This window comes from Schistocerca cancellata, chromosome 11 (assembly GCF_023864275.1).
Source record: "Schistocerca cancellata isolate TAMUIC-IGC-003103 chromosome 11, iqSchCanc2.1, whole genome shotgun sequence".
Taxonomy (NCBI): Eukaryota; Metazoa; Arthropoda; class Insecta; order Orthoptera; family Acrididae; genus Schistocerca; species Schistocerca cancellata.
The window spans coordinates 95418543-95436369 of NC_064636.1; the positions used below are offsets into that span (position 1 = coordinate 95418543).

The 17827-nt window shown below is 42.7% G+C and overlaps 1 protein-coding gene across 2 annotated transcripts in view; it reads right to left on the reverse strand.

The window, feature by feature from the left end:
* LOC126108676 (poly [ADP-ribose] polymerase tankyrase-1-like) overlaps window positions 1–17827 on the reverse strand; it is a 232661-nt gene that overhangs the window by 168940 nt on the left and 45894 nt on the right. The window contains exon 6 of one of the 2 annotated variants that reach the window (XM_049913987.1): window positions 10635–11297. The exons of the other annotated variant lie outside the window; for it this stretch is intronic. Coding sequence (XP_049769944.1) covers window positions 10811–11297 — 487 coding nt within the window. The 3' untranslated portion in view covers window positions 10635–10810. Of the gene's footprint in view, window positions 1–10634; window positions 11298–17827 lie in introns of those variants that run through there. 2 annotated transcript variants of the gene reach the window in all.

The window sequence follows — 17827 nt, forward strand, 5'->3', positions numbered from 1 at the left end:
GAGCCATTTGAACTATTTGAACTGCAACTTACTCGTATTCTAGGGCAGTGACCCACTGTTTGCGGTCATTATCAGGCAGACGTGTCGGTAGGCAGGAAACGAGTTGTAGGTAAGTCGGTGGGACTATTTGTAAAAACATCCCCAGTTCTTGGTGTTGACATTGCTGTCTTTGGATCACGGAGTCTTGGGTTCGATTCCCAGCGAGGTCGGAGATCTTCTTTGGCTCAGGACTGGGTGTTTGTGTTGTCCTCATCATTTCATCATCATCCGGGAAATGGCGAGACCAGACAGTGAAAAGATTGGGCTCTGATAGCCATGCGGTTGAGAACCCCACAAGACAAATTTTCCATGAACCCTATTTGGATACATATAAATGTATTTATGGTAAATTATGCTACACTTCATATGGCTGCTTTGTTTATCAGTGCAAAGACCTCTGGAATACTGATAATGAGACCATTTTTTCCCTGTACACTCATGATACCAGTAGTAAAGACTACTGCAGTTACAGCATGACAAACAAAACTGATTGTAACCATAAAATAACGCTGGTACGCCTGCTAAATATGCTGTCAGATAATTGTTACTCAGAAGAAATGGAAGACAATCTGAAAATTACATCAGATAATAATTCATATCTAGTAAAACCAACCGGTATTACTCCAAGAGCACTAATGGAATGAAATAAAAACGAAGAGACAGTGATAGAACCACGATAACTTATGGTTGTCAAACCCATCTGACGTATGCAGAAAAAAAATTATAATCATGTTTTCCAATCAAAATTTACCTCTAATTGTAGGAGCATTGTACCAAATGATGTACCAAGTACTTGCAGATAACCTGACGATAGCTATTTATCATAGCAGGCCTATTGTAACGAATAAAACTATCTGCTGCAGCATGGCTTTTAGAAATGTAATTACGTGTTGTCGTTGATAGACATACCCAACGCAGCAGGCATAAAAGACAATAAATTGAATCAGTAGTTGCATGTAGTATACTCTGTGTTTTACTGTGCATTGTGCACTTGGGCTTATGAACATTTCTGCAGCAATATCCCCACTCTAAAAACCGCTGAGCTTCGTGGCAGTATGTGCTTCCCACTGTACAACATAAAAGAGCTCCTCCTGTTCAAATCATATATGTGGTGCTGGCAGAATGACTGCTCAACTGAATCCGTGCTTGCTGTAATTAGTCTATCTCCACTTCACTGTCCCTCATGTAGAGGATTGTAGGATATTCCTAGTATTCTCAAGCAGGAGTACGTCTGTAGGCTTTCGGGTTAGCTTTCAAGACAGAGTTTGCGTCCATTTTCAAGCATCTGCCAGTTCCAGTTTTTCAGGATTTCTGTGGCATGGATGAAAAAATCTGTGATCACTTCTGCAGCCGTTTCTCTAAATTTCTAATATCTCCCTTTTGTTCTTTTTGCTATGGATCCTTGATACTAGAACAATATCCAAGTACAGATTGTAAGTGAGGTACAAGCAATCACCATTGTAGAATCACTGAGTGTTCCTGGTATCCTGCCAATCAACCAAAGACTGTCATTTGCTGAACTTCTGACTGAGTCCCTGTTATCGTTATGCTGGTAGCTCTATAAACTGTTACCCCACATAATACTGTAAGTCGACTGAATACCTTTTTCAATTATTCGTACTGAAATCAAACAGTACTATTTTCTTCCAGTTTTTGAGATGCATATTTTTGTTCATTTACAGAAAGCTGCTAACTTATGTACCACTATTAAATCTTTTCAAAATCTGAGATTTGCGCAATTTTTCTATCGTATTGCACCTCATTGTAGATAACTGTATCATCTTCAAAACCTGAAACTTTGTATAGGTCATGCCTTTTCACCGATAAACACAGTGAAGGGTACACATGCCCTTGGCACACCTGAAATTATTCCTACTTACCTCGAATAATTTTCATCCAAGATGAGATGCTTCGTCTTCCCTACCAATAAATTCTGAGTCCTGTCACAAATTTCATTTGATATCTCATATGATTTTATTTCAGTTAAGAAATTTTGGTGTAGTACCGAATCAAAATATTTTCGGGTGTGAAGACATACTGCATGCATCTGCGGCCGTTAATCTATTGCTGTCGGGGTATTCTGGTAGAAAAGCGTGATCGAAATCGTTTCAACCTGCCATATACGAGGTCATTCTTTGTTGATAATCATTCAGTGAACATACACTGAGGCGACAAGCGTCATTGGGTAGCGATATGCACATATACAGGTGGCGGTAGTATCAAGTACACAAGGTACACTATCTGATCAAAAGTATCCGCACACCTGGCTTAAACTGACTTACTAGTTCGTGGCGCCCTCCATCGGTAATGCTGGATTCAATATGGTGTTAGCCCACCCTTAGCCTTGATGACATTTTTTACTCTCGCAGGCATACGTTCAAGCAGCTGCTGGAAGGTCTTTTGGGGAATGGCAGTGCATTCTTCACGGAGAGCTGCTCTGAGGAGAGGTGTCGTTGTCGGTCAGTGAGACCTGGCACCAAGTCGGAGCTATCAACAGGTGCTATATCGTGATGAAAAAAAATGGTTCAAATGGCTCTGAGCACTATGGGACTCAACAGCTGAGGTCATAAGTCCCCTAGAACTTAGAACTGCTCGCATCTCGTGGTCGTGCGGTAGCGTTCTCGCTTCCCACGCCCGGGTTCACGGGTTCGATTCCCGGCGGGGTCAGGGATTTTCTCTGCCTCGTGATGGCTGGGTGTTGTGTGCTGTCCTTAGGTTAGTTAGGTTTAAGTAGTTCTAAGTTCTAGGGGACTGATGACCACAGTGCTCAGAGCCAACTTAGAACTAATTAAACCTAACTAACCTAAGGACATCACACACACCCATGCCCGAGGCAGGATTCGAACCTGCGACCGTAGCGGTCGCTCGATTCCAGACTGTAGCGCCTAGAACCGCTAGGCCACCTCGGCTGGCCTATCGTGATCAAAGATGCAATCAATCTCTCCGAATAACTCGTCAACAGTGGGATGCAAGAAGGTGCTTAAAACATCAATATAGGTCTGTGCTGTGATAGTTCCACGCAAAAGAACAAGGGGTGCGAGCCTCCTCCATGAAAAACCACAACATCCCACCACAGCCTCCGAATTTTACCGTTGCCACTATACACGCTAGCAGATGATGTTCACCGGTCATTTGCCATACAAACACCCTGCCATCGGGCCGCCACATTTTTGTACCGTGAATCGTCACTCCACACAACGCTTTTTCCACTGTTGAATCGTCCAATGTTTACGGTCCTTACAGCAAGCAAGGCGTCATATGGCATTTACCGGCGTGGTGTGAGGCTTACGAGCAGCCGCTCCACCGTGAAGTCCAAGTTTCCTCACCTCCCGCCGAACTGTTATTGTACTTGCAGTGAGTCATCATGCAGTTAGGAATTTCCGTGTGATGGTCTGGATAGATGTCTGATTATTACAGATTACGACCCCCATCAACTGTCGGCGGTTTCTGTCAGTCAACAGAAGAGGTCAGCCTGTACGCTTTTGTGTTGTACGTGATCCTTCACGTTTACACTTCACCGTCACATCGGAAACAGCGGACCTAGGGATGTTTCGGAGTGTGGAAATCTCGCGTACAGACGTATGACACGAGTGACATACAATCACCTGACCACCTTCGAAGCCTGTGAATTTCACGGAGCACCCCACGATTTCTAATGACTACTGATATGGATTACCTGGCAGTAGGTGGCAGCACAATGCACGTAATATGAGAGACGAGTGGTTTTGGAGGTGTCCGGACACATATGATCACATAGTGTATGAAAGCGCCGTGCACTGTGAGAGCTGTCTTTTATACTCAGTTCATTCGTGTGAAAAGGTTCTCGTCGTGATTGGCCGCATGGCTGTAATTAACGGACTTCGAACGCGGAATAGTAGTTGCAGCTAGAGGCATGAGACATTATATTTGGGAAGTAGAATTCAATGTGGCGAGCTCGAAAGTGTCAAGACTGAACCGAGAATACCAAATTTTAGGCATTATCTCTCACCACGGGCAACGCAGTGGTCGCAACCTTCACTTAACGACCAAGAACAACAGCGTTTGCGGAGAGTTGTCAGTATTCTCAGACAAGCTAACCTACGTTAAACGACTGCAGAAATCATTGTGAGACGTACGATGAACTTATCTGATAGGACAGTGGTGGAGAATTTAGCCTTTTGCCAATAACACGACATCGCATGCACCACCTCTCTTGTGACCTTAGACTTCTGGAAAACCGCGACCAGGTCAGATGAGTCCAGATTTCAGTTGTTAAGAGCGAACCCCACGAAACCACGGACCCAGGTTGACAGCAAGGCGCTGTGCAAGTTGGGGATGGCTCCACAATGTTACAGGCTGTGTTTGTATAGAGTGGATTGTGTCCTGCCGTCCAACTGAACCGACCATTGCCTGGATATGATCTTGTTCGGCTACTTGGAGACCATTTGTCGCCATTCACGGACTTCATGTTCCCAAACTTCAGTGGAATTTTTATGGATGACGATGCCCCATGTCAGGGGGCCACAAATGTTAACGATTGGTTTGGCGAACGTTCTGGACAGTTTGAGCGAGTGATTTGCCCATCCATATTGCCCGACATGAAAGGGAAAATATGGGAATTACAATTACGAGCAACTTATATAAGAAGAAACACACCGAAAATGTTGTGGGGAAGGCTAACCAAAGACTGTGTTTTATTGGCAGGACACTTAGAAAATGTAACAGATCTACTAAGGAGACTGCGTACACTACGCTTGTCCAACCTCTTTCAGAATACTGCTGAGTGGTGTGGCATCCTTACCAGATAGGATTGAAAGAGTACGTCGAACATATTCAAAGAAGGGCAGCACGTTTTGTATTATCACGAAATATGGGAGAGAGTGTCACTGAAATGATACAGGATTTGGGCAGGACATTATTAACACAAAGGGGTTTTTCTTTGCGACGGAATCTTCTCACGAATTTCCAATCACCAACTTTCTCCTCCGAATGCGAAAATATTTTCTTGACACAGACCTACATAGGGAGAAACGATCATCACGACAAAACAAGGGAACTGAGAGCTCGTGCAGAAAGATACAGGTGCTGGTTCTTGGCACGTTATACGAGATTGCAACCATAGAGAATTGTGAAGGTCGTTCGATGAACCCTCTGCCAGGCACTTAAATTTGATTTGCAGAGTATCCATGTAAATGTAGATGTGGTTGATACTTCCAAACTGAAGGTCAACAGCTGTACAACTGAAGTATGAAAGCCTCATTATCAGTAGGTAATGATAGCTTAATTTTTACAAACGTTTGGGAGACATATTACGCTTTACCATTCACTGAGAGTCACAGAAGCTTTTCAGTTTCCATCAGTATGGTTATCAGCAACTCAGCTGACGTATGACTAACGTAATCAGAATTATTTACTTCATTTATGGAAAAAGTAGCACATTATTTCCTGTACTTCTGTTATTTAAATTACCGCCTCCGTTGCACCATTCTGCCTAGGGTGGGTCCCATTTAATGTGTATCTTTGTGAAATTTGTGTCTTGTGTTCATAGGTCGCAATTTCACTTTTGCCTTAATGGGAACTTCTATCCTTTTGACAACTTTATTTGGATGGTAAAATGTGTGCATGATGAAGTGAAGATGCTATCAATTTCATTTTTAATGTGTAATATATTCCATTTCCCACCCATGAACCGTGGACCTTGCCATTGGCGAGGAGGCTTGCATGCCTCAGCGATACAGATAGCTGTACTGTAGATGCCACGACAATGGAGGGGTACCTGTTGAGAGGCCAGACAAACGTGTAGTTCCTGAAGATGGACAGCAGCCTTTTCAGTAGTTGCAGGGGCAACAGTCTGGATGATTGACTGACCTGGCCTTGTAACATTAACCACAACGGCCTTGTTGCTGCGAACGGCTGGAAGCAAAGGGAAACTACAGCCGTAATTGTTCCGAGGGCACCGCTTTACTGCATGGTTAAATGATTACGGCGCCCTCTTGGGTAAAATATTCTTCAGGTAAAAAAGTCTCCCGTTCGGATCTCTAGACAGGAACTACTTAGGAGGACATAATTATCAGGAGAAAGAAAACTGGCGTTCTGCAGATCGGAGCGTGGAATGTCAGATCCCATTAATCGGGCTGGTAGGTTAGAAAATTTAGAAAGGGAAATGGACAGGTTAAAACTGGATATAGTGGGAATTAGCGACGTTCTTTGGCAGGAGAAACAAAACTTCTGGTAAGGTGAATACAGGGTTATAGAGGTAATGCAGCAGTAGGATTAACGATGATTTAAAAAATAGGAGTGCGGGTAAGCAACTACGAAAAGCATATTGAATTAATTATTGTAGCCAAGATATACACAAAGCCCTCGCAGTGGTTGAGAAGGGAGTGAGACAGGGTTGTAGCCTATCCCAAATGTTATTCAATCTGCATATTGAACAAGTGGTACATTTTCTGCAGTTCATCACACTGCTAACTAGGGCACCCGCCCTGTCAGAGTTGCGGCACCTGCAGGCGCTCTGCCGCTGTGACGCCTGGTGCAGGGAGATGCACAGACGACGGATGGAAGGCAAAAATTGAAAAAGGGAAAATATGCTGCAGCACCCTGCAATGTCACCGTGAAGGTCTATTTCACCCCACACATCGTAATGTGTTGTGGAACTACAGTTTTACAGCTCTGTTGGGACACGTGTTACTAACGGTTTTCTACAATTCGTTGTAAATAAACATAAACCTATTATATTATTTCATATTATGCGCAAACGATATGGTGCAAATATTGGTACTAACGCCGTGCTATGAATACACTAGCTTTCAAACCATCTCTACTGCTGACACATGAGTAAATTTAGTCTGGGATCAGAACTAAGTGGTGTAAATATTGCTATTAATGTAAATTATAACAGAGGTCGCCAATTAATGCATCGTCTGCACACACAGAAGTAGTCTTAGATTTGAAGTGAAAATGCATTCTAACCATAAAGTTCATATGCCAGTAATATGGATGTGCCACACACGTGTTCTGTTTTCTTGGCACCAGTGTGTATCAGTAGCTGACGCGCACTCTTTTTGTTCCAGCTAAGCTAAGAGTTCCTAGCTCCGCTGGTCAGCTGTAGGTGCCCGAGCACAGGGTATTTTGGGCACATGAAGGACAATTTTACATGGCCAATGGAGAATTTCGTAGTCAGAGTCACGGACGCTGAGGGGGTCCTATTATTGCTGTGTTTGCGGTTATTGGACTTTGCAGAGTCTTGGATTGTAGGTGACCAATGGAGCTGTGTGATTAATACATCAGGCCTTAGGCGGAAGGAAAATGCTTTGGACTGCCCGATACTGCGATTCTTCTAATTAACTGTGACACTTGATATGTCTCACCAAGTGCTGGTTTCACATCGGAGTAATCCATCACATTCTGGTTCCACCTCTGTCTTTGTTCAGTTAATGTTCTCCTCTATGATTTTGCTGGCGCCTTTACCTGGTCAATTTGTACAAAGTTTAGCAGTTATATATTGCATGCAGTGGTGGAACTTCAGATACATTTCTGTGTGGTCAATTCATGGGCTGTGAGAGTAACTGATCTTCGGTGTTAACTGCAGATTTCGTTAGTTGTGATTGATTTGTGTTAGTATTCCGCGCTTCTCTTACAGACCTATGCTCTGGTTTACAATATGTTTTAGTGTGAGCCAACTGATGGACTGTTCTGAGAAAACTACTGATTTGGCTGCTTGTTATTTATTTTTGTTGTTGTGTACTAATTCCTACTATTCTTTCCAGTGACTTAAGATCTAGTATAAATGCCCATTATTAAATAAAAATACGAATAGTACAGGCCTAAGCCAGGTTTTGTGACCAAGGTCATTACTTGTCTTAAAGAGGAGTCTGGCTAACTTCAAAATTGTACTAATCCACCTAACACTGTTTATCCACCGTCACTCATTCTTTGTTCGTATCGTAATTGAGGTATTTGGATATGTTACGTTTCCTTTAATAGTAACCGTAGGCCAGTGTGTATTAATTGCATAGTGAGCTTATTTACTCTTCCTCGTGAGCCTCCTACAGGTATCCAGCGTAGTGTTAACTTTACTCTGTTTGTAACCTGTGGAACGCTGTTGACTGTTGGGCACTACTCTGCCCAACAAGACTTCTGCTAAGTCGTTCCAGTTAGAGCAATTGGTTACTTAAGTTTATTTTCGTCTTCTTTTTATATACTAGTTTCACACAATAGGTAGAAGTTTATGTCAAATTATATGTATGGTCACATTTGACCGACATATATGAAGTTCCTTTTCATACATTCATTTATTTACAGAGAGAAGTTAAGCAAGAGCGCCTTATCTGATGCCTCTTGACCAGCTAAAACGCACACATCAAGGAAAGCTTTGCATCAACTCGGTTTCGGAGAGTTTCGGAATATGTACAGAATCTGGAATAGAGCTCAACATAAACATCACTTCCTCCCTTTTTATTGCCCATAAAAACCACACACTGCATGTTGAACCACCATAGAGCGAGATGTTCAGAGATGGTGATCCAGATTGCTGTACACACCGGTACCTCTCATACCCAGTAGCACGTCCTCTTGCATTGATGCGTGCCTGTATTCGTCATGGCACACTACCCACAAGTTCATCAAGGCACTGTTGCTCCAGATTGTCCCACTCCTCAATGGCGATTCGGCGTAGATGCCTCAGAATGGTTCAAGGGTCACGTCGTCCATAAACCGCACTACCTATCCCAGGCATGAGCGATTGGGTTCATGTCTAGAGAACATGCTGGCCACTCGGTCAAGCGATGTCGTTATGCTGAAGGAAATCGGTACAAGATGTGCACAATGGGAGCGCAAATTATGATCCATGAAGACGAACGCCTCGAAAATATGCTGCCAATATAGTTGCACTATCGATTGGAGGATGGAATTCACGTATCATGCTGCCATTATGGCCCCTTCCAAGACCACCAGTGGTGTACGTCGGCCCCACATAATACCACCCCAAAAGAGCAGGGAACTTCCATCTTGCTGCACTCGCTGGGCAGTGTATCTAATGCATTCATCCTGACTGTGTCACCTCCAAACACATCTCTGACACTTGTCTGACTGAAGGCATATACGACTGTTATCGGTGAAGAGAACGTGATGCCACTCCTGAGGGATGCATTCACATATTGTTGGGCCAAACTGTACCGCACTGCATGGTGTCGTGGTTGCAAAGATGGACCTCACCATCGACATCTGGAGTGAAGTTGTGCATCATGCAGCCTATTCCATACAGTTTGAGTTGTAACACGACGTCATGTGGCTGCACGAAAAGCATTATGCAACATGGTGGCGTTGCTGTCAGGGTTACTCCGAGCCATAATCCGTAGGAAGCGCTCATCCACTGCAATACTAGCCCTTGGGCAGCCTGAGCGAGGGATGTCATCGACAGTTCCTCTCTCTCTTTATATCCTCCATGTCTGAACAACATCACTTTCATTCACTCTGAGACGCATGGACACTTCCCTTCTTGAGAGCCCTTCGTGACACAAAGAAAAATTGCGAACGCAATCAGACCGCAGTACTGACCGTCTAGGCAGGGTTGAACTACAGACAACACTAGCCATGTACCTCCTTCTTGGTGGAATGACTGGAACTGATCAGCTGTCGGACTCCGTCCGTCTAATAGGCGCTGCTCATACATGGTTGTTTACATCTTTGGGCGGGTATAGACAACTCTGAACAGTAAAATAGACTGTGTCTGTGATACAGTAGCCAAAGTCAACATCTATCTTCAGGAGTTCTGGAAACTGGGGTGATGCAAAACTGTTTTTCATGTATGTAATTGGCTTAGAATAACATGTAAACATAATCTTAAATTACTCTAGATGGGATACAGCTCTGAGCATTGCTTGATATATTGTTACATTGTCTCTTAAGGTCAGATTAATAATATTTTACCTTTTATTTCTTACGGTTTGCACTTTGTGCAGCATACTACATGGAAGAACCAATCAGTAATTGTTTTACCAAAGATGATTTATTTTCATGATGTGGACTCCTTCAATGAAAATTTCTGTGGGTGTATGCCTTATCATGAATTTTGGAAATTGTTGCATTGTGAACACATTTTCATCTCCGCAAGACATGGATATAATTAGTGAGTGTGTGTTTCTCTTGTAAATGCTTGTCTTGGCAAATAAGAAAATTCTTGATGTTTTTAAGAAGTGCTGTAATATATATATGGTATTGTAAGAGGAATGGTTTGTTTTGAGTAATCATTGTTATTTTTTCGGCAGCAACTGTGATACTGTATTACAGTATGCTGAGGCACAAACTAAGCCTCTGGGGTTTCCTTGGGGATGACTGATGTTCCTGCTCAATACAACATGCTCTTTTTCTGTTCAGACAACTGTCTTTGGACTTTCATCATAACTGTTTACTTAAAGTCATACTTGGCCGACCTGCACTGGCAGTGTTTACAAACTGCACAGTTGGCTCAATAAATGAATTGTTCTTGATTAAATTAAAGATTTATTGTTACTGTGGTCCAACAACTTACCGCAACAGTACAGCGCCTTACTGCCACACAGGAGGTGGTGTTATTTGTAATAGCATATTCTTACCAATTACTTTACAATAATGAATTTAGTTAAAAACATGTTTATTATTAATGATATACGTTTCGATTATTGTTGAGTTTTCATGGAAGGAAACTCGCTTCTTGCTACACACATTAGTTTATATGAATCTCACATTGTCGCTACTGTTGTGATTTTGGTAGACTAGCGTTGTTTTTACTTCAGAGGTGTGTATTGTACTGCTAGTCTCGTCTTATCCTGTCTATCCAGTGTTGGTGGTTGAACTGCCTGGCGCGGTCCACTGCGGTTTTCCCCTTGTGATTCCTGTTCCCACTGTCAGCCCCTGCATCGAGTAGTGCAATCGCCTCCTCCGTGCGGCCATGCTCTGCCGCGAAGTGCAGCGGCGTGTCCCCGTCCACATTCCTGGCATTGGGGTCTGCAGAGGCCGCCGCCAGCAGCCTCACCACGGCCGGCCGGCCGCCCCATGCAGCCCAGTGCAGCGGCGTGTTCTGGACCCAGTTCCCGGCGCCCACCTCCGCGCCAGCCCCCACCAGACAGCTCGCCGCTTCCACGTGACCCTGCCAGGCTGCCCAGTGCAGCGCAGTATTCTTGTTCCCATCCGTCGCACCCACATCAGCCCCAGCTGCCAGCAGCATCTGCAGCTCTTGCACTGCCCCATCGCTAGCTGCCTTCATCAGCCTCCTTCCTTTCTCCGCTGCCGAGAGGGTCCTACACAAAACACAGAAATTCTCGTACTTTTGTTCAAACACACACTTCTGATGAAGAAACGTATCAGAGTGGTACAACTGTAACCAATTCTATAACTCATCTCTCTGACAACTGATAAATCTCCCTTCTGTGATACAAAACACTGAGAAAGTTGTTTTATACTAACGTACAGATGCACAGTTACGTCATCCTCTCAAATTCTTCATGCACTCTCCACAAAAAATTCCTACACTCCAACTCTCAAGATACAAAGTTATCACATTTTGTCACTTTAATTCGTGATCGTTAGATTTTTGACCTTAGAATTCAGTCGTTATAGAAGTTGTTGCCTTCCACTTTGTTCAGCCATTACTACGTCTCTGTGTGCAGCAGTCCTCTCTGACACTTGCAAATGTGACAAATAATGCTAATGACGTCTCCTGCTATTTAAAGAGAAGTTTCTGTTATTACAGGAACAAAAGTAAACCCAATTATCAACAAGTTTCTTGACACAAACTCGTCAAACAGAGAAAGCTACTGTTAACCAGGAAACCATTTAGTAGTTACGTTTCGGATACAGCAATAATACCAAACTGGACTCCTCTACCACTACACACAATCACACTCATTGACAGATGCACATACACACAGGAACTAACACAAACAAACAAACAAACAAACAAACACACACACACACACACACACACACAGAAACATACACATAGAGAGAGAAAGAGAGAGAGAGAGACAAAGAGAGAGAGAGAGAGAGAAAGAGAGAGAGAAACTTTCGTCTTATATTCCTCTGGCTGTGATGCGCCTTAAGGCGACAGCGAGATCATGAGAGTAAATTAAAGTTTAATGAACTTGTCTCGATATGACAACCGTTGGAAAGTAAATCTTGTTTCCTGGAAAGTGCTGAAGTATGTAATTTACATGCGACAATCTCGCTAGGACGGGTCTAAACGAAAATACCTACATGCTGATACAACGCACTGTGCGGCATGTGCTCAGGGGAAGAATTTAGTAACATTTTTTGAAACTAAAGTCAATTAAGAAGTAATTATTTCCATTATTCTGGTAAATGACGTATTAAAATAATGAATCCAATATCCGCTGATCGATAAAATACATAATTCCTTTTTCTAGAAATATTTTGGGCAGACAGATTTGCAAATGTTGCTGATTCTATTGAAAATCATACAGTTGACATACTCAAAACTCATTTTATAGTTCTGATAACTGCATCAGATAATAATGGATGTTTTCTATATAGAGAGAAACAGACGTGAATCCTGAATGACTGTACAGGAACCAACAGCTCTGAAGCCCTTTTGACTCCCACAGCGCTTAACTTGGTGTGGTCCTGGTGAAGGCAGTGTATTTATGTTTGCCTCGCACACATGTTTGAATGTGTGTGTGTGTGTTTTGTGTGTGTGTGCGTGTGTGTGTGTGTGTGTGTGTGTGTGTGTGTGTAGTCTGGTGAAGGTGTACCCACGGTGTGACACTGAATGTTTGAAGTAGTGCTACTTTGTTTTTAAATGCACAAATCACTGACAGACGTCAAAGTCACATCTCCAGATTCAAAAAACTCCTACAGATGAGAGCCAGACTGAGCTGTTTGGGCAATTTAATACGGAGCTGTGGAAGCTGCTTCACAAACAGGCGTTAATCTATCATTACTGGTACTTTAATGGTAATCATTTATAACCTGACCAGAAGCAGTGACGATTTAAGACACTTAATCTACTACGGTTTCTCATTACTACTGAATATGTTATGGAATCCCCACTTTAATTACAGCTCGTTGCCTCATGAGTACACCCAGTGCATGATCCCCTCTCCTCCAATCCAACAGATTTTCTGGGTGGACAAGATGCTGTAATTCTATATTCTGTTAGATCAGTCGTATGTGGGCTTCTGTGCCACAAAGTTTTTCGCTGTTAAAAAATGATCCGCTACTCTGTACTCTAAATCTGTTGCTGAAGCAGCCACACACAACTTCTACAGAGCGATGAGTCTTTGCCTTTCATATGTGTGGTTATTGGGGCTGGTAGTGGTACCACGCCGCATGGGCGTGCCTCAGCTGTGAACCGATGATAGCCACCTATACTCGAGTGATCTCTGATGGGGTGTGGTGTAGCAGTCAATTTGTTGAATGGTGTTTCTAGCACTGATGTACAATGGATATGGTGGAGACCTGCCAACCATGCCCAAAATTGCATGCATGAAACTGAAAACTACACGTCATAAGCTTTCCTAGCATTTTCTCTCATATTTTTGACAAATATTACATACATATAAACTTTGTTAGTAATAATGAGTCACTCCCAATTCTTTCAGTATTTGGCAGCGGTCCTTCCACTGCCCAAAAAATTTCCTAACAGAACACAGCCAGTGGTGTGTCACTTTCTATGTAATGACAGCATCTTCAAGACTGCCTTTAGTGTCACAATGCTACAGTACATGCAGATGTAGGATCTCAAACCATGGGACTGACTGTGCTCCCATAAATTAAAAGTTTGCTCTCTGCATATGGATTACTGTACGTAGAATACTAACAGGAAATGGGGTAACTTATGATTCACTCTGAAATGTAACAATGACTTTATAAAATATTTGTTATACTTAACAGACTTTTTGCCGAATGATTCTCAAAACAGTGGTTTTCATTTATAATTTTGGCACACAATTTTTCCTCTCTAGTGATGAAAAATAATGTTTCACCTCATGAAAGTAGCAGGAACACAAACCTACTATAAAAATATAATTCAGTTATAGTAAGTAGTTTTGAGAGGCACCCGGCTGGGGCGGCCGAGCGGTTCTAGGCGTTACAGTCTGGAACCGCGCGACCACTACTGTCGCAGGTTCGAATCCTGCCACGGGCATGGATATGTGTGATGTCCTTAGGTTAGATTGGTTTAAGTAGTTCTAAGTTATAGGGGACTGATGACCTTAGAAGTTAAGTCCCATAGTGCTCCAAGCCACTTGAACCATTTGAGAGACAGTATGTGCCATAAGCAATAATTGAAGTGAAATTAATCTAATGCACTAAGAAAGAAGAAGCCAATCACACTGAAAACAATGAACATGCACTGAAGTGAAATGATATCCTGGAAAACCACTCAGAAAAGGTGAACTTGCAAAGTAATGTAATGAACATTAGTGACAGTTTAAATTTTGTTTCACATCACGACCGCAAGTTAGATTTCCTGCTTAGCATGAACAGACACTTTAACAGATTTTTTAATCTTTCACTTTGAGAGACAGTTAATAGGATTTCTTTTCTTTTAGTGCATTAGTGATCAGTATATTTCGGTTTAGGAATGCACTTGAATTCCGTGTGTTTGTAAGTTGCTCTGTTGGTGAACATGTTTTTTCCACCATGCAGCTCCATTCATCGTTTGTCTACTATTCAGAATTGCAGGCAAAGTAAACTTGGAGGGGTAGGAAACTGTATAATTTATCTGTGACGGGAACATTATCACAAATTACCTCCTACCTGCTGGCTCTGAGTTTTGTGGTCAGCAAGGGATTATTTAGATTATTCCCTGAAAAAAAAACTGTGTCCAACTAATACTCAGAAACAGAATCTAGCTTGTGATTTATTAGATCTACATTGATCGAAGTGTATCTGCTAGATGCTTCATATGGAATGAGAATGCATTTGGACATAGCAATAATTTCTTGTCTTTCGTGACGTTCAGTTCCATGGATTGAGATCCAACATTTGCATGTCCTGTAGCATTGTGACACTAAAGATGGTCTTGAAGGTGCTGTCATTACACATGAAGGAATACACCACTGCCTTTGTTCTGTTTGGAAATGTTGTGGACAGTAGAAATACTACTGCTAAATACTTTTACCAATGGTATAAGTCTTCATGAAAGTTACCACTTGTATCTTATAAGTAATTTTTGTGTCACAGACGTCTACCCTTTCAAGCACTGACATACGGTTATGTTCCTAACTAACTCAAAGCGTATTGTGGGAAAATACATAAGATCCGCAAGCATCCTCTCGTCTGTTACATTTATGGAGATGATATTTAGGCTAGTTTTATGAGCTGGAACTGTTTCGTAGTCAATTACTGGTCTTGCTGTTCAAATGTGTGCAGTTTTCTGCAAATTTTAGTTCCTGTTGAACTGCAAACTGATTTATGAGCATTTTCCTTACATATCTTCTTCATCTTGGAAACCTGAAGTCCTTGTCATATTACGAGATGTGATTTAAAATCAGTAGCATGTGATGTTGCTGGCAGCAGACATCCCATAATAATCTGGGTATAGTGGTGTCATAAGATGCTGACTAAGGATGACTGTGGATGCCTCGTTAATTATAACACTGTATATCATGTTAGTCACTCATCCGTTAAATCGCATTTTGCTCACAGTCATATTAAAAATTGTTTTTCACTCAGTCATATGCATTGTCAAACCCAACTATCATTCTCGCTGGATGTGATTTACAAGCTGAGGTCTGATATAAAATATATCTGTACATTCTGGCAATAGATCTGACATGTTCCTAGCTATAGTACTACGAAAACTGCATTGAGTTCGATTCTTTATGAGAGCAGTTTTAATTGGTTGGTTGGTGTGGTGAGTAAAGGGATCAAACTACGCTGTCATCTGTCCATTACCCAACATTCAAACAGCTCTCAGGTTGAAAACATTACCAAAACGATTTCGGGAAAGTAAAAGGTGAAAGACTGACTCGAAACCACACTGAAGAAGAAAACAAAAAAGGCTAACAAAAGTGGAAAACGTAAACTAAAAGAAAAAAACAGTGGATGGTATCAGAACAATGCAGCAGATGGCCAGGACTGGGTGATCACAACAGGAATAAAGGATGAGCGAGCCACTCTGCAACACACTAAAACCTCCAGCCTTAAAGACAAGGCTAGACGAACTTGGACAGGGAAAATACGAACACCAAGGCTAAAAAAACAGCAAAGAAAGAGTGAGGAAGAGTTAAAATAAAGATAGAAAAAGCCAGATGCTCACCATTAGATTGTGTGATAAAAATTACCCTCACAAATAAAACGTAAAACGATGTCAACTGTTAAGACTGACTCCCAACACCGTTAACAGTGTGATGGGAAGGTTAAAAGTCCACTGCAGAGCAACTAAACTAGGGGAGTCCAGTGAGATGAGGACGACAGTCAAGTGGGACCTACAGCAACACTGAGGTACGTCCTAGCGACGGAGGAGGTGTCTATGAGTTAGCCAGGTGCGGCCGATGTGGGGTTAGCAAAGGACAACAGACTCCCTTCGAGTAGCTTGCATGGATGATTATCACAGATTCGTATTCTCCTTGACAACACATAGTTTATTTGGTGTACTGACCGTGTGACATTCAGCATCCCAGATCCTGAAAACTTAACAGCATAAGACCAACTGGAGATCAGTCTCCAGTGGGAAGATCTCTAGAGTTGGTTTACTGGTAACATGTTTGATCAACCTGACAGCAAGTTCACTGCCCAGGATCCCAGCATGTCCTGGGGTCCTATTGTAGGTCACTGAATGTCCGCTGTCGCCGAGGGCACAAAGAGACTGCTGGATAGTTAACAGCAGAGGGTGGTGAGGGAAGCACTGATTGAGAGCTTGTATGCTACTTAAAGAGTCACTAGAGATGACGAAGGACTCACCTGCGCAGGAATGGATATGCTGAAGAGTGCAAGAGATAGCTACCAACTGTGCAGTGAAAACACTGAAGCAAACCAGCTAGGAGCTCTGTTCAGCATGTCCAACGTGAGCATAAGCGAAGCCAACAAGAGCCATTGAGCCATGTGTGTAGACTGTTTCTGAGTCCTGGAACTCACCAAGAATAGAGAAAAACTGCCATGGAGGCCACAGGTGGAACTGAGCCTTTTGGGCTTTGCGATAGGTCCAGAAGAACCAGTGGCTGTGGTATGGACCACGAAGTGAACACATAGAAAAGTGATAGAAGGAAAGTGTCGAGATCAGTAAGAAGCAAACACAAACTGCAATTGGCATCCCCAATCTGCGCTGCTGTTGTCAGGGATGAGTAGCCATATTAGGGAAAGGAGATCATAATTTGAATGGTAAGGCGAATAATGAATATGGGCAGTATAGTTCGCAAGTAACTGCTGTCACCTAATTCGCAATGGAGGAACACCAGCCTTTATTAGGACGCTGGTTTAGGAAGCTCCTGTCGCACAGTGGTGTATAGAGTCCAGCAGTTGGAATACTGAGGGCAAAGCAGAACCACACACCAGGCATCCATAGGAAAGAAGGGACTGCAAAGTGCTTTGCACAGCTGCAGCAGTGTAGGGCGATCAGCACCCAATTCGTTGAGGTGCAGGCATTGAATAACATTAACATGCTGCCAGCACATTTTCTTAAGCTGACGAAGATGGGGAAGCCAAGTTAAAAAAAGTATCAAAGACCATTCCCAAAAAGCAGAATGTCTCCACTACATTAAGTAGTTGGGCATCAAGGTAAAGTTCCAGATGGAGATGGCAGTACAACAAAAACAGAAGGGCATGACACAAGTCTTGACAGCTGAAAACTGAAACCTGTGAGTGAGGA